This window comes from Urocampus carinirostris, chromosome 16, assembly GCF_059441175.1.
Source record: "Urocampus carinirostris isolate Australia breed hairy pipefish chromosome 16, RoL_Ucar_1.0, whole genome shotgun sequence".
Lineage (NCBI taxonomy): Eukaryota > Metazoa > Chordata > Actinopteri > Syngnathiformes > Syngnathidae > Urocampus > Urocampus carinirostris.
Genome location: NC_142364.1, coordinates 34,944,927 through 34,966,399, shown reverse-complemented (window position 1 = coordinate 34,966,399; position 21,473 = coordinate 34,944,927). Strand labels below are relative to the sequence as shown.

Genomic DNA, 21,473 nt, shown 5'->3' with positions numbered 1-21,473 from the left:
TGATAAATAATAATAATAATAATAATTTCCTTGTATTGTCATTCTGTGTAACAATGTACACAGAACGAAATGTCGATTGCACCTGACCCGTTGTAGCGAGCCGATGCAGCCGCAGCCAACAGAGGGCGCCGCCGACCACTTTTTAAGTCTTAGGAATGACTCGGCCGGGGCGCGAACCACCGACCTCCCAGTCTCAAAGCGGGCGCCTTACCATCTAGGCTACTGAGCTGGTTACAAGAGATATAATTACATTCATTGTTGAAACGTTATTTGATGTGTGTGTGTTTGTAAACATTGTTTTTATATTTAGTAATATAAAAACAAGCTAATTACCTTGAGACAGAAATTCAAGAGATTTACATTGAAAACCTGACATTTCCCCCCTGTTGTTAATTTCGAAGAATTAAAAAAAAAAAAGATTGGTAATCACACGGAGAAGCAAAAACCTTCAAAAAGGAAAAAAATTGTCGCTTCCAAGGAATGTCTCTTGCTGGGAAAAACAGGATAAAACAAAAACAGACAAAAACATACAAAAGTTGGCCAACTAAAACGAACAAAAACAAAATGGTGAAAAAGTTCAAAAGTGAAGAAAAATCTCCAGTTCAACAATCGTTAACTCTAAGGTCATTGATGGAGACCGTGAGAATTAAGATAAACAGAATGAAAAGATCCCCAAAATCATTTTCAAAACTGTAGCATCACTAGTTAGGCAAGAGGTTAGAATGCATGGTGCCAATTTATCAAAAAATTGTATGCATAAACAAACCTCTAAAACCCTTAGGAAAAATATTGTTTTAAATTATAGCAATATGACAACCAGCATCGATAAGATGTGTGGATGTCTTACTATAGGAATAAAACCCAAAATCAAAAACATTATATCCTGTCACCCTGATGGGTTCTTCAATAAGTTTGAGACCTAATGTTGAAACGTATCAGAAAAACCTTGATATTTCTTATCATAATACGTTCATTCTATGATCTGATTCATGTGTAAAAACTTTATTCTCTTATGTTAGCTCAATTGTCAAGCTTTTTGACCTAGCAAGTATTTGTTAGAGAATAAACAAAAATTTCAATCAAAGAATCAATCAATAATCAGTGTTAATTTTGATTAACTCAGTAACTATGTTTATAGTTGTGGAATATCTGGTTATTATCAGTGAAATTGTGTGATGTGTGGTTGCTGATACCAATGTATCAAAGCAGTCCGCAAAATCCCAAGTTTTCAACAAAACCATCTTATTTTGGTACTTTTACGACCACCATCTCTAGATATTGAAGAGTCCGATACCTATTCTTTTGGAAGAATAGATTAGGTCACTATTGGAAGCTTTGATGCCATTTTTCATGAGCATGGCCACCGTTAAGATCCCCACGCCTCCTGGCGTGATGACGTGTTGCTTGTAGATGATGAGGCCTCGATTTGGATGTGTGTAGACATAGCTGATGGCGAAGGTGCTGGCACACTCCCCAGAGTCCTGAACTCGGGGAGAAGTGAAGTTTGACACTCCCTGTGGGCTGACAGAACTCCGTCATCTGGGGTCACCTTCTCCTGTATGGATGAGAAGCATAAATCAATACCATAGAACTGAATATTCAGGGAAAGCTATAGATGGAAAAAGAATAGACGTAAGATTTTTTTTTTTTTTTTTTTTTTTTTAATAGTCTATTCTATGCCTTTTTTCCCCCCTATTGAGACTTTATGGCTCAAAACAAATTAAAAAAACAACAAATTCATTTATAGATTTGTATATTTTCTTAAGTTGTCTTTATATTTGTTATAAGTTGCCCCATCCATTTTGAGCATTTTATCCCAAAATTCCAACTCGCAGATTAACAATTTATTTTTTAAATTGTTAGTTCTAAATTTCAAATTTTGCTTTTTCACTAAATCTAGTCACTGAATCAGTTTAACCATTATCTGTCAGAATAGTTTACCCTGATTTGAGTGATTGATTTTTTTTCTTTTTTGTGGATTGATCATATTCGAAAAAATTTTGTATGCACTTTTTATTTGCATTTTCTTTTGATTTTCAATGTGTTATCTTGCTGCTGGCCATTCCCCTCGAGGCAGATGACCAGGATAGATTGTTAAATTGTCAATTTAACCCAAGAAAAGACGTTTTTATTGTTATGATTCACTCTTTGTTTTTCCTTTTGTAAAAATCATAACCCATATATTATCTTTTCAGTAAGTACATTTGTTCAAAATAACAGTATTTTGCAAAGAAAGCAGGTAATTCATGCTCAAAGTGAATGATTTTGCCAAAAATGAAACATACCATCCAAAAATGTTCTCAATGTGGGCGATTTTCTACTGGTAAACGGTTATTTTAATTGATTTTTGTTAATCAATTTGACAAACATTGTAAATTTTGTAATATTACAACATTTCTTTTGTGTAATATTTTTCTATCCGTCCAAATTTCGTAATTTGAATCTCAAAAAACAGTTATATGGAGAGCTTATTCAGAAGACAATTTTTCATCAATTTCGGAAAAAACTAAGTTTTAACTTATATTTTACGGAATGTCTCAATGTTCCCCCCTGAGTTAAAACCTAAGTTCACAATCTATGAATAGGAGTGAAATAAGACACATTTATAAATTTGCAAGATGAATTTATCAATCTTCCTCAAATACATTTACACTTTGTATTAACAAGACTCTATATAACTTCAAGCAGACATATTCTTGAATGTTGTTGTCTTTCAGTATTTTGATTTGCTTATTCCACATTTCATTCACCATTTGAATGTTGCTTTTGGCCCATCAAAAATAGTTTTTCAAAAATGTGTCCATGTCAAACACAAAATGACTTTATTGACTTTTTTGTCAATTTCACTGGCAACGACCGCAGGAATCTCCTGTTAGCTGTCTGAAAAGCAGCTGGGATGTGCCCCCAACACTCCCTTGATGTCGTTGTTGATGAGCGTAGCTGTGATGTGCTCCATATCACTCCCTTGGCCTCGCTGTTGATAAGCGGCGCAGATAATGGATGACTGATGTCTTTGGCTCTTTCAGCAAATGATTTTTGTCCATGATTTCTTTTTGACAGGTTGGTATGTCCTTTGAAGAGTCCACGGACTTTTAAAAAGAAATGAAAGAGTCTTTTTGTGGAATTCACTGGCTTTTAAGAGTCTCGTTAATTCCACTGTGCTTACGTACTGGGATTTTTTAGTAAATTGGCCGCATTATTCAATGTCTTAAATTTTTCTCTAAATTTAAGTACTAGTAGACATTATCTTAGTTTAATCAATTTCTATTCATTTATTTCCCATGCAATTATTCTTAAATTAGCCCGATATGTCTCAAAATCAACTAATCCGTTATTTCCTATGACCCTCTTCAAGATTGATCAGTTTCTCATTGTCTTCTAAAAATGCTCTTCCATAGAAACCGTTTCCTTTTAACTTAACCAAAAGTCAGTATTTGTTACACATTTGTTTATCATTTGTCAATTGTAACACTCATTCTAAAAAAAATTCAGTGTGTAATCAATTGTCCTCCCAATTTCCTTTGGGCTAAATTTGTCAAAATTCCAAACCCTCACACTAAACATCAAAAATCTCAAAAGATCAACAAAAAATTCTCAAAAAATGCCAAATCGAACTTAATGTCATAACTTTTCTTATTGTATTTTCTTATCTCTGTAATCATAATCAATCTTTTGTTATTGATTCAATATAGAACAATACATACTTGTCACTTATGAATTATCTTGTTGAGTGTATCTATTTTGGTTATTCATTATCTTTTATTCTGCGCAACAATCTTTGTTTCTACGCATTAGTCTTTGTTCTAAGCAGCCTTTCGAGATCCCTTGTGATTAAGGCTATACAAATTAACATGATCTGGTCCGACTATTAATACTTGTTTCTTTTTCTTTCCTGTTTAAAAGAAAATTCATTCAGTGACTGAAATAGCTTCAGCTACGTTATTAATGATTTCTAGTCTCGAATTCTTCTTTTCTGTGTTAATTTGTCGTCATTTTCAAACTTCTTTCAAAATTTTGATTATTTGAAATGGTTCCTGCATTATTTTATTGAGAGTAATCTACTATTGAATAGGAGAACAACTAAGGAAATAATCTTTTTACATATTACGCCTCTTTTGAATTTGTCCATTTACGAACGAGAAGATGGACACTAAAATTATGGACGGTTTTTAGTCATCTTCATTGCTTTTTTCGTCCCTGCTTTATCAAGAGCAAAACTACATGTCTTAAAGTTATTACCCTTTTGCTATTCGCATATTCAACAAGAAATGATTAGTTCGGTTTCCCTTTAAGTTGTCATTATCATTTAGTTACTCTTTAGCAAAGATTTAACGCATTACAAGCCTTATCTTTATTTTGGTTTTGCTATACGAGTTTTTTTTTTCCTGCATGCTGATCTTAGCTAACGAGATTTCATCGCTTCGAGATTACGTCATTGTTGTTGGTAATTCTTGTCGAGTGAAGGTCAGTCTTTTTATTAGACAAACGGCTTTTTTCCTCGTTCAATTCATCAAAGAGAGCTTGCTTTTACGGCTCATTTGCTTTGATGATTGACATCACGAATTATGTTGTACTAAGATGTTAAAGAAGGAAGTACAGAAAGTAGAAAAATGGAAAAAGACAAGCCTGTTATTCGCAATTACCATCAACAAATGCAGAAAATAAATTAATAATTCGATGATCAAAACTGAATGAATACGCAGATATCTACTATATTTGTCACCGATTCATAACTTTGATCTTTGTATCACTAAATTTCAGGGGTTCTTAGATCTCTGCCAAGATCTAGAAATCTTTTAGCAAGCTAGTACAGGGAATTCAAAATCCCTATCATATTATCATTATTGATTGTTCAGTTTTAAAATTGTTTCATATGTATATATATATATATTATATATGTGTGTGCAGCACGGTGGCGCAGTGGCCAGCACGTGTACTGCATTACTAAGGACCTGGGAACAGGTGTGTGTGTTCCAAGCCAGCCACTGGGCTCCTGTGCGGAACCTGCATGCTCTCATTGTTTACGTCAGTTTCCTCCGGCTATCCGGTTACTTACCTCTTTCAACAACATGCATTTCTAGTGGACTGGCTGGTCCAAATTGTCCCTACGTGTGAATGAGCTAGTGAATTGTCTATCTTTGTGTGCCCTGCAATTGGCTTGCAACCAGTTCAGGGTGTCCTCCAATCGCTGCTCGATGATCGCTGTGATGGACTCCAACAAGATGAGATCTACTTGTCATAGTTATGGTTCATACCGGCCGAATATGAACACAAAACTTTTCTGGTTCTCACCTGTAACACCTTTATTGATGACATATTCCTTTAATATCATAAAAATTGGTTTTTCACTTACCATTGTTCATCACATGTAATATCTTCATCATGTTATTTGTGCTACCTTTCGCTGATCCCATTTTCTCCTCAGCGGGTTGTTGAGTCCAAATGAGACAAGAACCAAAATTCTAGAACTCAAAACATCGTTAGTGCAACACTTTTGCTGTAAAATCAAACTTTACTTTAGTTCCTTTGTAGTGTTTTCACGGTAGTTCCCTAACAATATTTCTGTAACCCATTTTGTAACTATGTCAGTAAATGTATATTCTATTCTATCATAAATGGTTTGCATTTATATAGTGTTTTTCAAAACCATGAGTAACTCCAAAAACCTCACATAATGTGTTGTTTTTCGCTTTTTTCGCAAGTTTTCCATACCCAATTTCCAGCAAATTATTTTATTTAAGTAGCTTTTCCCTTTTAACACTCTTTTTAGCTTACCAGTTTAAATGTAAAAATGACGTGTATTGATCTACGAGTCATTTTATCATTTTTATTCCACTCAATGAATTTTCCCTCCATATTCATTGAAAATAAAGTACTCGCTCTTTTTCAGTAATTTTGTATAAAAATCCCTTACCTCAAATTAATCCATTCCAATTCGCTCAATTTGATTTTTCCCCCGTCTTTACAGTGCTTAATTTTCTAAGTTTGAACTGAAAACCGGAATATTCTATCTTTATTTTTATTATTGAATCTTTAGTAAGTGTTATTCTGGCATTAACTTCTTTTAACGCATCTAAAATAACTCAAACATAAGTTTTCTAAACTTACCACTCCTAAATTTATCGTTTTCCAATTGAAAAAACAAACAAAAAAAAAAAAATTGGACCGAAAAAAATATTTATTGGAACCCCTTAGGCCCGCAGGCGTTATGTTGTACACCCTTAGCGTCAAACGCCGATTTCCCAAAAAACGAACGTTTTCGATTCCTAACGCGATGTGCTCTCGGTTCCACCCAAAACCAACATTTTTAAACGGTCTTACTGTTAAAAACAAAACGTTTCTGTCGTTGCAATGTGCACTTAAATTCGCTTCCTTTTTTTTCTCTTGTTTTAAAAAATGCACGCGCTCTCTCGTTTGCGGCAATTTTCCTTCGTATTTTTCTATTTTTTTCTTTTCAGTTACGTGGGCCGATTAAAAGCCAGCACAAGACAACATAAGACAAGAAAAATGAGAATACAGGAAAGAATACAAACGTTTACAACATTGAACAAACATAGAACATTTAAGACAGAGGCCCACCAAAATTGGCTTAGTTTAGATAGTTTTAGACGGTGCACCGTGAAGCCATGTAGTCTACTTAGGGTATTTTGTTATCTTTTCATTTTAAAACGATTTCAAATCGGGGACTCTACCGACTGTAGAGATTTAATATATTCACAATAGCGAACCACTTTAAGCCCTCTTTCTCTCTATGATATACGTGGCAAATTCCAATATCATAAGACTGCCGTCTAACTTTCCGTTAACAGCAACTGAAACGAGGCCATTCCTCTAGTTTCAGGGCTACCGACACCGTTAGCGATGAGGCGAATCCTCGAATCCAGTAATCGGCTCGTCAATATATGAATCACACATACACACATATCATATATATATATGGACATACACAATCATATTTGACTCGGTGAGGCACAACCCTCGAACCAATTTAATAATTCGCTAATGAATCCCCAATTATCAACTTCTTCTTTCATTTTATGGCTTTTCTTAAAATTATTCCAAATTTGTATTTAAATACACGCATTTTACCCCTGCAAGTACACCACTCCGGTTCGTTGAAGCCCGTTCCTACTCGATTCCAAAGGACTTTGGATGCTAACCTCGGTATGCTAACCGTCTGGTCCTTTGTGTTGTTACATCCCCAAGCCATCCGAATCGAATAAAAAACGCGGAACAACCGGGTAATCGGCACCATTTGTTAAAGTCAATCATTATTATGACTATTTCGTGGCCATATTTGCAAAGATAAAATACATGTATTTAGTTTAATTCGACATGATGGTGGGGACAAAAAAACTCACGCGACCTCTTGTTGAGTTTTCGGAAAGAGAGAGAGCAGGAAGTTTATTCGTGACGTCAGAGGAATGAGTACAGAGCCAGAACACGACTTCAAAATAAAATACAAGATTGATAAAAGTACAAGAGATATAATTACATTCATTGTTGAAACGTTATTTGATGTGTGTGTGTTTGTAAACATTGTTTTTATATTTAGTAATATAAAAACAACCTAATTACCTTGAGACAGAAATTCAAGAGATTTACATTGAAAACCTGACAGTCATGTTAGATTTACTTCTGTTACAAAGATAATCTAATAAATTCCTGTTTTTTCATCACTTCTGTATTGTCCTAATAATACTATCCCTCACTTAATGCCAAATTCAGTTATTGGTGCATTTTTTCATGGTTAAAATCTCTAAAATGTTACATTTTTTGAGTGAAGAATACCATGCTGAAAAGGCACCAAATAGTAAGATTGAACCTTTTCCTGGCTCAAATGAGACTGAACGAGTGAAAACGAAACCGTCGGTTCAGCCAATGAAATTTTTAATTGGTTCAAATTTGGATTCTCGAGGGTATGAAGAAACGCTAATGCTTTCTTAAACATAGGGGGCAGTAATTCACTAAAATAATAGCGCCATAAACTAGAGGTAAGATCGGGCATAAAAAATCCAGCCTGACCTGACCCGACCCGCGGGTATAAAAGCCCAAACCAGTCCGAGCCCGACCAATCAAATTGATTTGATGGACCGGGCCCACTTCGGCTGAAATGCGCGCTTCGGCTGAAGTGCAGGATCTTACCTCTACTGTAAACCCACTGCATATGCAGTAAATTGTGTTGATTTGATAGCATTTTTTTCTACCCAGCGAACACACAACGGCTGAAGGAGAAGAAGAAATTGATTTGGTTGCAGATTTACTGTCAAAGCCATTTTCAAGGCGGACTTTTCAAGAAAAGCTGGACATCCTTAAGGAAGGTCGGACAATGCCGAAGCTCGCAAGCCTATCTCAACAGGGAAAAGGTTTTGTCCGTCATTTTCAGACCACAAACTACGAGCGGTACCCCTGGCTCACAGCCTCCAAGAAACACTGCAAATTATATTGCTGGGAGTGCTTGTTATTTGGCACAGATCGACATGGTGTTTGGAGCAACACCGGATTTGTGAATTTAAGTTGCCTAACAAAGGCCGCAACGAGACACCAAACTACTGCTGGACATTTACAAGCAACGGTGCTCTCTAAAACATTTGGGGAAGCTGGAAAGGATTTACAACTCACCGAGCAGGTGCGCAGAGATAGGGAGCTCCACAACGAAAAGGTGAAAAAAAACAGGGACATCCTAAAAAGACTGATAGACTGTGTCATTTTTTTGGGCAAGCAGGAACTTTCATTTCGGGGACATGATGAAAGCACTTTCTCCCTAAACAAAGGGAATTATGCAGAGCTTCTTTCTCTCATCGCCAAAAGAGACACGGAATTCTGCTATCACCTGTCCACTAATAAAGTGTTTAGTGGGACGTCGGGCAAAATACAAAACGACGTGATCACTGCTATTGCTGAAGTGATGGCGAAAGAGATCCTAAGGGAAATTAATAAGGCACCTTTCGTCTCTGTTATGGTGGATGAAACGACTGACGCTAGAAACGCGGCGCAGCTCGCACTCGTAGTCCGTTACGTCACAGGCACAGGTGTGAAGGAGCGTTTTGTCAGATTTGAAAACGTTACCAGTGGGAAAGGAGCCGATGACATTGCAGGTCTAATCATCCAATTTTTGGTGGAAAATGAATGTCTGGGTAAAGTTGTGGCACAGTGTTATGACGGTGCAGCTGTCATGTCTTCTGGATTAAATTTGGTGCAGGCTAAAGTTAAGGAGAGTGCACCGCTGGCTTTATTCATACACTGCTACGGACATCGATTTGATTTAGTTCTGACTCAAGGGGCCTCAAAACTTAAAGAATGCAAGATATTTTTTGCTCACCTTAATAGCTTGGCTGCATTTTTTTCAAGATCGCCTCGGCGCACACGGCTACTGGACGAAATCAGCCAGGGGCGTCTCCCTGGCGTGGCACCAACGCGATGGCAGTACATATCCAGAGTGGTCAATACAGTATTTGAGAGGAAAGATACTTTAAAGGAACTGTTTCATCACATCCTGGAGCATCACGATGAGTACGACGAAGAGTCCGTGCAGTGTGCTGATGGATTTCAATCACGTCTGGATGATTTTGAGTTTTGTTTCTTGCTTCACACGTTTAATGGTATTTTTGAGCATTCAGATGGGTTTTTTTCGATATTACAGAACAAACAAATGGACGTACAGTTCTGTTTGGCAAGAATAAAGGAGTTTTGTGACACAGTTGAACGCAAGAGGAGCCGATACGAGGAAATCTACGAGGCCACTGTGCGCAGTGCAGGGGCTCCTCACGCTCGATGTCAAGGCCAAGATCCTCGCGCGCACTACCATCAACTCCACGACAGGGTTCTTGACAATGTTATTTGCCAGACACAAAACAGATTTAAAGACCACGAAAGACTGATGTTTATCACACTCCTCGACCCGCAGAGGTTTCGGGAATACCATAAAACTTTCCCACATGCAGCCTTCTCCAGCTTAACGCAAAGCCATGGAATACTTTTTGATCTGCCTCGGCTAAAAACAGAACTGACTGTTATGTATGCCATGATTGATTTTGCAAAAAAATCTCCAATTGATCTCCTTGATTTCCTCCAGCAGAAAAATCTGATCGAGAGCATGGGGCAGTTGTACACATTTGTGTGTTTGGCGGTGACCATCCCCGTGTCCACTGCTTCTCTCGAACGGACATTTTCAGCCTTAAAAAGAATAAAAATGTATGCCAGAAATACAACAGGGCAAGCTCGACAATCCGCGTTAGCTTTGATGGCGATAGAAAAGAACTTTTTGATGGAACTGAAACACACTGATAATCTGTATGACAAAGTCATTGAAATTTTCTTGAGAAAAGAATGGAGGATGGATTTTGTGTTTAAATAAAAAATATTTTGGTGGGTAAAGTGTGGCTATACTCCTAAATAATATTGCAGTTTCATGAGGATAGTAATGTGGCTTTTTATGTATTGCAGCAGTAGTTGCAATAAAGGTTTTATAGCCATAAAATGCTTGGGGGTTCAATTGATGCACACTTGTAATTACTTGAAAAAAGGGGGGAAATAAAGCAAAAAAAATACACGAAATATAAAATAAAAAAGTGAAAAAGAAAGAAGTTGATCCCCCTACTTACGACCATTCGACTTATGAAAAACGGTAGATACAAACAATTTTTTCAGGGTGTCGAAAAATATCTGGATATGGCTGTTAGATTTTCTACAATGTGCACTTTTTTTCCGAGTACAAGACAGTACTGCAGTGCTTCTTTCTGCCGCTACCGGCGGGTGGCGCTGTAAGAGGTCATCAGCATCCACCCCGAAGAAACCCGCTTAGTTCGTGTGTAAACATTCTATATTGTATCTCCAGCGCGCTAAGAACTTTGACATTTTTATTGTTTAATATCTCGTGCATCCATTCAATATGGTTGGTGTTAAGTGTAAAGAAGAGGTGAGCCTTTTCATTTGAAATGAAAGTGGAATATGCAAGCTTGATGCTGTTTAGAAAAATTGTTGTATCGCTTTTTTCGGCCACTTTGTACCACGGGGAGGGAAGCCGCATAACTTTTGAAGCTCCTCTACCAAAAGTAAGTTAAACTTAACTTTATCTATATAGAACATATTATTTTATGACTTGTTTATTTTTTTAGTACAAAAAAATACAGGTTAACTATGCAAGCCTCAAAAATACTTATACAAACCTTAAACATTCAAAATATAGCACTGAAGCAACTTACGAACAAATTCAACTTATGAACGATCGTCCAGAATCTCGTTCGTTAGTAGGGCAGTGTCGGTATATTTCAAATAATAATCTAAAATGCTCAAAATGAATTGTTAATTTACAAGAATAAATTTTCCTACGAAATAATAGTATAAATTATTTTTACACTCTACCACTATGTTGTGTAACTCATTTAAACTTTGGTTTAATACTAAGCAACTTTAATGACAACTTCAAGCAACTTTGAATCTCGCACTACAAAAAGGTAATTCAAAATCTTGACAATTCAGTGCAACAACAAATTAACTATGTAACATAAGAATAAACTATTTGTTATCTAAAACAAATGGAATGAAAAACAAAAGTGCACATTTTATGGTCTCCTACTGCATGAACTATCATACGATGTTAATTTTGAGAAAAAGAACATTTGTCAATTGATTTGTATTTTACTTAGTGGGAGTGAATCCCTATCTAGAAGTTGTCGCCATGTTTGTCTGGGCTCTCATTGTACAGGTACCAAGAGCGCCAAAAGCTTGCTATGTGCTTGAAATCTCGAAATAAAAAAAAATGCGCAAAGCTCCAGATTAGTCTGCAACTTAGAATTTCTTACTCAACGAAATATTTTGGGTCCTTGCTCAAAGCATTGAGTTGCTGCACAGGTAAGAAAGAGTGTTGTTTGTTTGTGCTTTGAAGAAAAGACTATGCCACTCAGTGACTTTATTTTATCCGACTCAGGTTTTCAGCATGGGGAGCAGGGCAGCTGAGTTGTCAGTGTATCTGTGGCACAGTTCTAAGGTCATGGGATCAAATCCAGCTACCAGCCTTCCTGTGTGGGGTTGGTTTGCATGTTCTCCCTGTGCTTGCGTGAGTTTCCTTTGGGCACTCCAGTTTCCTCCAACATCCCCCCCCCCCCCAAAAAAATGCATGTCAGGTTAATTGGCCGGTTCAAATTGTCCCTAGGTGTGAATGAGCGAGTGAGTTGTCTGCCAGCCAGGGACAAACAGTTCAGGGGGTCACGGAGTTTCCTGGGGCAGGCTGGTGTATCACTTGGTGCTAATGGTAAGGTCGAAGTTGTGGCAACTGGAGTAGACTCTATCTATCTCTTGTTGCATCTCCTGCTCTTTGTTGGCATTTAGCTAACAGTCACCACCGAAGAGGATATCTCTAATTACTGTCACCCTGATGTTAGTGACGCCTGCAAGCAATTCCCATCAGCTCTGTATCTGATGGGGACACCAAAGGAGTTTTTCTGAAGGCGTCCATTTGCACTGCTGACAACATTAAGCTGAACAGTGTTGGGATAAGGATGCAAACTTTCTTGACTCAATTGGTCACCTGAAAAGGGTCCATGGTGTTTCTATGTGTCAAATGCCTTTGTGAGCTCAACATAGGTCATGTAGGTCTTCGAAGGCCCAGTCCCATTCCTCTCACTTGGCCCTGAGAACCCTCCAGTGAAATGCGAAATGTTATAGCACGAAACTGAAAATTTATAAATATATACCTTGAGACTTATTTAGGTTTTTTTCCTCCTTAATGTTATTGCATTTCGTTTCATTGCACCATTTTACGATGCACTATTATTAGAACTTAAACAAGTCTCGAAACACTACTGAGTGGTTAGCACGGCACAGTTCCGAGGACAAGTGTCCAAATCCAGCCTTCCTGTGCGGGGTTTCCCGTGCTTGCGTGAGTTTCCTCTGGGCACTCCGGTTTCCTCCCACATTCCAAAAACATACATTTCACTGGCTGGCAACCAGTTCAGGGTGACCCCTGCCCATTGCCCTAAGTTAGCTGGAATGGGCTCCAGCTCCCATGCGACGGAGGATAAGCGATGCAGATGGATGGATAGCTGGAATAAACACTGGCGATCTCAAAAGCGTTGGGCTGTAAAGAGTCGAAATGTATTACCAAATATACCCACAAGGTTACCCACTACCTAAACATTTGAGGGTTTACGGTTTTAGATCCCCTCTAACTTTCATGTAAAAAAAACCCGTTAGAACAAAATAAGAATGCTGCTATAAGAAGATGCTCAAAAAATCTATGCTGAGAAAATACTCATAGTCATACTCATACATTAACGTAAAGACGAAAAACATTCAGTAAACTCAATTGTGAACCGGAAGTTGTATGTCTGGGGTTCCGCTTTGACATTTCGAGTTGCTCTGAGGTTGTCTCTGGTAGCGTTAAGTTCCGCTCGAGCCGTGTGTGGGCATACTCAATTTATCTTGTTATAAGTCCTTCAGACGTGGCGAAAATGTGCGAGGGGATGAAAGGAAAATTCAAAGAGGAGTTTTGGGGAGCGCAAGAAGAGACGGAGCGAGGACCTCTAACCAGACGACGGTTTGACGATGTCAGCAAGCAGCTTCGAGTTATGTCGAACCGAGCAGGTTTGTTACTTTAGTTTTTAAAACATGTTTTTTCGAAACGTATTCTGTATATGTTTTCTATTGCACCATCTCGATGCGGCTGCGAGGTAGTGGATTCATTTTATTGTGCGTCGAGACGAAACAAGAAAATATAAATTCAATATTTAGAAGACAAGGGTGTGATAGTTGACATCACCGTTCCCTTTTATGTTCAGTCGTTCGAAAGAAACGATAATACGGCGGTGGTGGTGGAACTAGGAGCTATTAGTGTAAACCCGAAATTAAAACCCAAATTCATTATATCCTTCGTGTCAGTCATTGTGGAGTTCATGACTAAATGGGCTAAACAAAAAAAAGGGTTATTACCACCAGATGCTAATCATGTTTAATTGGTTTTCAGTCGTTAAATGATTTCAAGTTCAAAGGTGTCAAATAGGGCTGCAAGTACTGACACTTAACAGTCGACAAGTCACCGACTATTGAAAGGAATTATCGGATTCTGGTTAGTTTTGTTCTCTTAAATTCTGCATGAAGTTGAGTGATTTGGCAAATGATAATAAACACAGAAAAGGGTACAATAAAAAAATATTTTATTGAACATACTTCAGATTTGTACAAAAAATAAATAAAAAGGCTCTTTCTAAAGCCAATAAAGCACCTTGCTCAGTCAGTAGAGACATGAATGAATACATAATCTTATGTTCATTTTTAGGGACTTAATATACAAAAATTATCTAGATAAACCCCCTCCAAAAGCGTATTCTTGTAAACCAGTGATTCTGTTATTTTCGGTCACGCCCCCTTTAGAAGAAAAAATCCTTTGAATTTAAAACTCTGTTGCAACTTATTACAGTAGCAAAGACAACAAACGTCCTAACAGTGCCAGGTTGTTATAAATCTTGCATTTCAAGTTATTTTAAAAGTACACGGCTACAGCATAAAACAAAAGATAAAACAAGAAGTATAAATTTAAAAAAAAACGTATTCAGTTCTAAACAAACGTGTCCCCCATAGCAGCACACTGCATTTCCAAGACCAAGGAAAGCTTTGAATGAATACTTAACAGTGCCATAAAAAAGTATTTGCTCCCCTACCTTTATCAATCACAAAGGTTTCAGATCATCAAAACAATTTAAACATGACAGAGACAACCTGAAGCAATAAAGTATGTAGTTTAAAAAGTTTATTTAATTTATTAAGGCACAAAAAAAAAATCTAAACGTATTTGGCCCTAAAAGTTATTTCGCCCCAGTATTAAATCACAAGGCGGCACGGTGGGTGAGTGGTAAACGTGAATGCGGCACAGTTTTTAGGTCATTGGATCAAACCCAGCGAAGTTTGGATGTTCACTCCGTTCTTGAGTGGGTTTCCTCCGGGCACTCCGGTTTCCTCCCACATTACAAAAATATGCATGTCAGGTTTATTGGCTGATCCAAATTGTCCCTAGGTGTGAATGAGCGAGTGAGTTGTCTGTCTCTCTGCGCCCTGTGACTAGCTGGGAACCAGTTCAGGGTGTCCCCTGCCTACTGCCTGAAGACCGCTGGGATGGGCTCCAGCACCCTCCCAACCCTACTTAGGATAAGTGGTGCAGATAATGGAAGGACGGATGTTAAATAACAAAGTAACTTTTACTTACTACAGTTAAGTTGAATTCTACAGGCTACACCCAAAATGGATTACCACCACCTGTGTTGAATTAAGAAATTATCTAAATCTGTTAGGCAAAGTGAAGTAGACTTCACAATATTAAGAACACTATTGACATGTCACATTCCAAATAAATTCCAGAAGAAATAAGATGTAAAAGGTCACAAAGCCATATCCGAGGCTGTAGGGCTCCAGTAAACCGCTGTTGGACCCATTATCCACAAACAGAAAACTCGGAACAGTTGCAAACCTTCCCAGGAGTGGGCGACCAATTAAGATTACCCCAAGAGTGCGAGACTGCTCATCCAGGAGGTTACAAAAGAACCTTGAAAAACATCCAAGGAACTGCAGGCCTTGCTGGCCTTTGTTAAGATCAGTGTTCATGACTGTACTATAAGAAAGATACTGGCCAAAAATGGCAGCCATGGCTGAGTTCTCAAGCGAAAACCCCTGCTGTGGCAAAAGAACACAAAGAGTTTTCTCCCATTTACCAAAACGTATCTTGATTATCCTCAATACTTTTGGAGAAACATTCTGAGTGAAAATTTTAACCTTTTGGAGCGTGTGCAACCCATTACATCTTGCATAAAAATGTCACAGTATTTGTCAAAAAGAACATGATGACAATACTAAAGCAAGGTGATGGTTTAGGGCTGCTTTGCTGCCTCAGGACCCGGACAACTTGCAACGCAACAACAAATTCTGGTGTTTACGAGAAGATCCTGAAGGAGAACGTCCTGCCATCAGTTTGTGCCCTCTAACTCAAGCGCTCTCGGATCATTAAGCTTCTGGAGTGGCTTAGTCAATGTCCATATTTAAACCTAATTGAGATGCTGTGGTGTGACCTTAGACAGGCAGTTCATGATTGAAAACCCTTCAATATGGCAGATTTGAAATAATTTTGCAAAGAAGAGTGGGGCAAAATTCCAACACAGCGTTTTGAAAGAATCATTAAGGATTATCGTAATTGTTAGTTTTGTTATAGCTGCCAAAGGTGGCCCAACTCTTCGTTAGGTTCAGGGGGCAATTACCTTTTCACATAGGGCCAGATAGCTTTTGATATTTTGGTGCTTTAATAAATGGAATCAACATTTCAAATATGCAGAAAACTTGATCAGGAAGGGGGCAAATACTATTTAATGGCACAAGTCTTTCAGTTTTGTTCATCAAAGCAACAGCAGTTATAGTATACCTGCATTTTCTTTTTATTGTGCCTTTCTGACTTTCCTCAGAGGCCGCCAATTTCATTAATTGATCAATTTATTTTCAGTGTATTGAGTTGCTAAAAGGCTGGCTGTTGCTGTAATTTTGCAGTTTGTTTTTGGTGGGCGTCTCCTTGAAAAACATTCACTTTGTTGCATGTGCGCCCGCCTTGCTGACTCACGGCATACACCAGCCACAGTCACATTCAAAAAGACACCCACTTATTCACACACCCGGCTGCAACCTGCCCCCATTTTAGCCTCCGTTGTGTGTTGTCGGCTCTCCTCACTAGGGACCGACTGATATGTGTTTTTCAGGGCCAATACCGATACCAATTATTAGTTATGGAAGGAGGCTAATAACCAACATTTGGACCCAATATTAATTTACTGTAAAGGTGACGTTTTTAATAATGCAATTAAAAAACAAAGGACTTTTGTTATGAATTCAGACAACTAACATTAATGATCTTACTTAAACCAAAAATTAAAAGTGCAGGAAATAAAATTAGGCTTAGCAGTCACTTGTATAAAATTGCATAAAAACGTAGCTCCTTTTTCCTACAATAAATACATAAACATGTCAACACAATCAACATGACTTAAATTCACTCAAAACAAAAAGTTGATCGACAGGGCTTGCCGTGACCACATGATGGCGCAGGTATTGAATCATCTTGAAGGCCCTACTTGTGTGTGGGGCATTTCCATTGAACGTGTCACTGCTTTATGGGGCTTCATTTTGCCATCACTACCTGTGCACAGTGCAGAGTTGGCTTCCTGCTTTAGTAGCTTGTCTCTCATTTGTTTATCGGGTGGGTAGCGTCTGAGACAAGGTGAGAGGAAGATAAAAGTTCGGTTCGGCTGTTGCTTGTTTTTCTGTTTAATAGTAGGCCTATTAATGTCCCGATACGATATCCCTCAAATTCCTATATATCTGTCTATAATCGGCCCGCCCGATAATCAGTCGACCTCTAGTCTGCATAGCTCCACCCACCCCTACTGCTCACCCAATCAAAGGTGTGCTCTGTGTGCTTGGCTGGCTGTTTCTGGGCTGTGGGTCTTCATCAATAAGTGTTCCGTTTAATGAGCTTCCATATTAAGGATTCCTCAGCGATGTACAACTAAGACGGGGTCTGTTGGTGTGACACTTTGGCTAAAAATTGTAATGGGAAGTGTGCTTTTTATATACTGGATAGAACCCTAATTTTCTTACTGCTACATCAGCTATGCGCGCACTAGCCTCGACTTAGAGCTCATCAAAACTGGAACGCTATAGATGAGATTGGCATTTGAGTACCTTTATCTTTGCCATATGTACTCATGAAAAGAGCCATGCATGGCTTGCGAGCCATAGATTTCTGACCCCTGATCTGTAGTGTTAGCTTCAGTTTCGACCCTTGAATAAGTTCAAAAATCCCCCTTTTCACCTAAAAAACAATAATAGAAACAAACAACAGCCAAGAAGAACCAGGAATAATCACTCATTCCTCCCCAAAATTAGTAAAAGTTTCCAGTATACATATAGTGGGCTTTCCACATGTACATAGACATACAGTGTAATGCGTTGCGTCAATAATATGTTTAAAAAAAAAAAAAAAAAAAGCCCAGTTTTCATTGTGATTATATTTGCCAATACTTTGAAATATATTTATATGGAACACTTCCTTGGACCACTGACCATAATAACCCAGTAAAACTATTGTTTTTGGTGTTTTTTTTTCCCCCGCAGAAATGCCTAAAGGCCCTTTTTAGCTATGCTATTGCTGTAAAAAGTCCTTTTTTTTGTGTGTGTGTATAGATTTTTCAAAACCATGTGTTTATTGTTCCGCAGACGTCAGTGAAGAGAATCTTCTTCCTTGCCAACAGTACCTAATTTTGCCTGATGTCAAAAAGGAGGAGATTGACTATTTAGAGATGGTTAACATTAAAAAGGAGGAGGATTATTTGGATTCTGTTCACATTAAAGAAGAGGAACATTTTACAGAGTCTCCTGTGACTGGGGCCCGTGTAACTTCCGAGGATCAAGGTCAACATAAAGGAAACAATGAGAAGGGGCCTTCGAGTGAGAGTGGGGCCTCAAAAATCCACACAAGAAACTACGCTGGTGAAAAAGCTTTTGCCTGCTCAATTTGTGGTAAAACATTCACCCAGAGTGGGACTTTGAAAACACATACAAGAATCCACACTGGTGAAAAACCTTTTGCCTGCCCAGTTTGTGGTAAAAAATTCCGCCAGAAAGGAAACTTGACAAGCCACATCACAGTCCACACTAGTGAAAAACCTTTTGCATGTTCGGTTTGTGGTAAAAAATTCCGCCTAAAAGGAAATTTGAAAATCCACGCAATAATCCACACTGGTGAAAAATCTTTTAATTGCTCAGTTTGTGGTCAAAAATTTTGCCAGAAAGGAAACTTAAAAAGCCACATAAGAACCCACAGTGGTGAAAAAAACTTTGCCTGCTCAATTTGCGATCAAAAATTCACAGAGAGTGTGGCCTTAAAAATACATACAAAAACCCACACTGGTGAAAAACTTTATTCCTGTTCCTTTTGTGGGAAAGAATTTCGCATAAAAAGAAATTTAATAGGCCACACTCGAATCCACACTGGTGAAAAACTTTTTTATTGTTCATTTTGTGGTCAAAAATTCACCCAGAAAGCAAGTTTAATAACACACACTAGAACGCACACTGGAGAGAAACCCTTTTCCTGCTCAGTTTGTGGTCAAACATTCACCCAAAAAGGAAGTTTAAAAACACACACAAGAACCCACACTGGTGAAAAACCTTTTTCCTGCTTAGTCTGTGGTCAGAATTTCACCCGGCAATCGTGCTTAAAAATACACACGAGAACCCACACTGGAGAAAAACCTTTTGCCTGCTCAGTTTGTGGTCAAACCTTTTCCCAGAAATCACATTTAAATAGCCACACCAGAACCCACACTAGTGAAAAACCATTTGCATGCTCAATTTGCGGTCAACCGTTTTCCCAGAAATCACATTTAAAAAGCCACACACGAACCCACACTGAGGAAAAAACAACCTTGTGAGGTTTGCGGTGACAGATTTTCAAGTCAAGTAAAAGCTCAGGTGTGCTGGTGAGAATAGCAGTGATCACTCTGCTTGACATGAGCTCATAGTTTCCATTCACATTTAAGAAATCACCACTGAATGAACCTATTTGTGTACCCTGGACGTCAGGGACATGTTTTAAATTTACTCAACCTAGTTTATAATTGTACTACATTGGAATTGTTTTTATAAAATGCACGAGAGTATGTATAATATGAGTAATGAACAATAACAGTAATTACTTCAATATCACCTCAGTTTTTTCAAATATTGACTCATTCTGAAGCACTTTCTGAATGTCTTTTGTGTACATGTTATCACTTTTTTTAGTTGATTTAACCAAGCTGACCTCTTCACAAGATTTATTTGAAATCTGATTGTGATTAAAATAATCTGCAATGTCCGCATTTTTGACCTGTAATAAAAGTATAATTTTCTGGGGTATATTTTATTTTTTATGACATAGAAGCTCATTTGAATAGTGAGTTTGTAACTGTTTCTAAAGATTGTTCTCTGGACGAGATTTGTTATGAACAAAATGCAATTCACTGTTATTTAACAATTTTATACTTTAAGATTAATTTGATTGATGACTTGTTGATTTATTTTCTTTGTTTTCAAAATGTATCTCTTTTGTGAAGTGTCCAAGTTGTTACGGGGACAAAAGGAAAACCTGAGCTTTCCCCCTCAGTCCTTGTTTTGGTATTGTGGGTTTCAAATATCTTATAGTGTCTTTATTTGACTGCATCCTTGTTCCTGAAATAAGAGGAAAAAAATTACCAACTACATATTAAGAAAAGTCACACATGCTGAAGTTGTCCATGTTGTACTGAAAACAACAAAACTTGAAGAAACGACTGATCCATGTTTTTTATTTCGGAGGAATTAAATGTAAAGAAAATGCTCAAATATTTGAAGAATGTTGGCCTTTTTAATTTTAATATTTGTTTACTTTTAATTGATAGAAATGGAAATCATGACGATGAACAACCCCAGCTAGCATGCAGTCTGCGTGAAGTTGGCTGACAAAAGAGCTCAGCTAAAAAAATATCAAGGATGGAAATGTATTCGCTCATAACTCCTCAAAATAAAATACTGCGAATAACCATGCTAATTACAAAAGAACTCAACAAGATGACAGACTTCATCTTCTACTAATAAATGAACGGATTTTGTGCTAAAAATGCTTCGGCGCACAGCCGGTTTGGTTTGTGCGCACATTTTTCTTCATGCTTCAATACATACAATTGACAATTGTAACTTCATAGATAGTACACAAATCCAGAACCACAGTTTACATCACTAATAAGAATGATACCCGTAATTAAGGTATGATGCAGACTTGTAAAGTCGGGGTCCCGTTGAAAGTAATCCAAGGAAACAAAATGTATATTTCTAAAGTCAAGGGTGGGAAAAATATAGATCCACTATTGTCCGCTGCGACAACAGACAGGTCTACCGGTAACTCAGCTTTAAGTCAAGTCATTTTTATTTGAATAGCCCTAAATCACGAAGGGTCTCAAAGGGCTTCACAGATTATTACACTATATTACACAGACTATTTTTCAGAATATTATTATACATTCCCCTGCTCTGGAGCAGACAAGAAGAGTAGGTTATTCATATGCTATGGAGTAAAAGTGAGTTTTAAGCTTAGATTTAAACATTTCCACTGAGGTTGCAGATCGGATCTCAGGGGTAAGAGCATTCCACAGCACCGGTGCCCGGATGGAGAACGCTCTCGAACCACTTCTTTGCTCTTGGGATCACCAGAAGACCGGCACTCTCAGAAGGTGCGCTTCAGAGCGGGACATAGGGGGAAATCAGATCTGAAAGATGAGAGGGAGCAAGTCCATGTATGATTTTGTATAATACTAAGAGAACCTTGAAATCACATCTGAGGCTAACTGGGAGCCAATGCAGGTTAGCCAAAATCGGTGTGATGTGATCAGACTTTTTGTCATAGTTAAAAGCCTCGCTGCGGCATT

General features: G+C 37.9%; 2 protein-coding genes across 6 annotated transcripts in view; both read left to right on the top strand.

Annotated features, from left to right (window-relative positions):
* The window catches only part of LOC148351174 (zinc finger MYM-type protein 1-like), a 21,404-nt gene extending 11,027 nt beyond the window's left edge, over nucleotides 1–10,377 (top strand). For 2 of the 5 annotated variants that reach the window (XM_088320297.1, XM_088320298.1), the window contains one exon: nucleotides 8,212–10,377. In XM_088320297.1, coding sequence (XP_088176423.1) covers nucleotides 8,212–10,357 — 2,146 coding nt within the window. In that variant the 3' untranslated portion in view covers nucleotides 10,358–10,377. The remainder of the gene's footprint in view (nucleotides 1–8,211) is intronic. The other 3 variants (XM_088320300.1, XM_088320301.1, XM_088320299.1) reach the window with 3 other exon arrangements.
* A 1,763-nt stretch (nucleotides 10,378–12,140) lies between these two features.
* Nucleotides 12,141–20,396, top strand: LOC148351173 (uncharacterized). Its single transcript, XM_088320312.1, has 2 exons — nucleotides 12,141–13,584; nucleotides 18,247–20,396. Exons 1-2 carry the CDS (start codon nucleotides 13,452–13,454, stop codon nucleotides 19,461–19,463), a joined length of 1,350 nt encoding a protein of 449 aa, XP_088176438.1. The 5' UTR covers nucleotides 12,141–13,451; the 3' UTR covers nucleotides 19,464–20,396.
* The last annotated feature ends 1,077 nt before the right edge of the window (nucleotides 20,397–21,473 follow it).

Excerpts from the sequence above, each read along its gene's own strand:
- LOC148351173 (XM_088320312.1), top strand. The coding sequence starts at position 13,452 with ATGTGCGAGGGGATGAAAGGAAAATTCAAAGAGGAGTTTTGGGGAGCG. Across the intron at positions 13,585-18,246 it reads AGTTATGTCGAACCGAGCAG|ACGTCAGTGAAGAGAATCTT; the intron begins GTTTGTTACTTT and ends ATTGTTCCGCAG.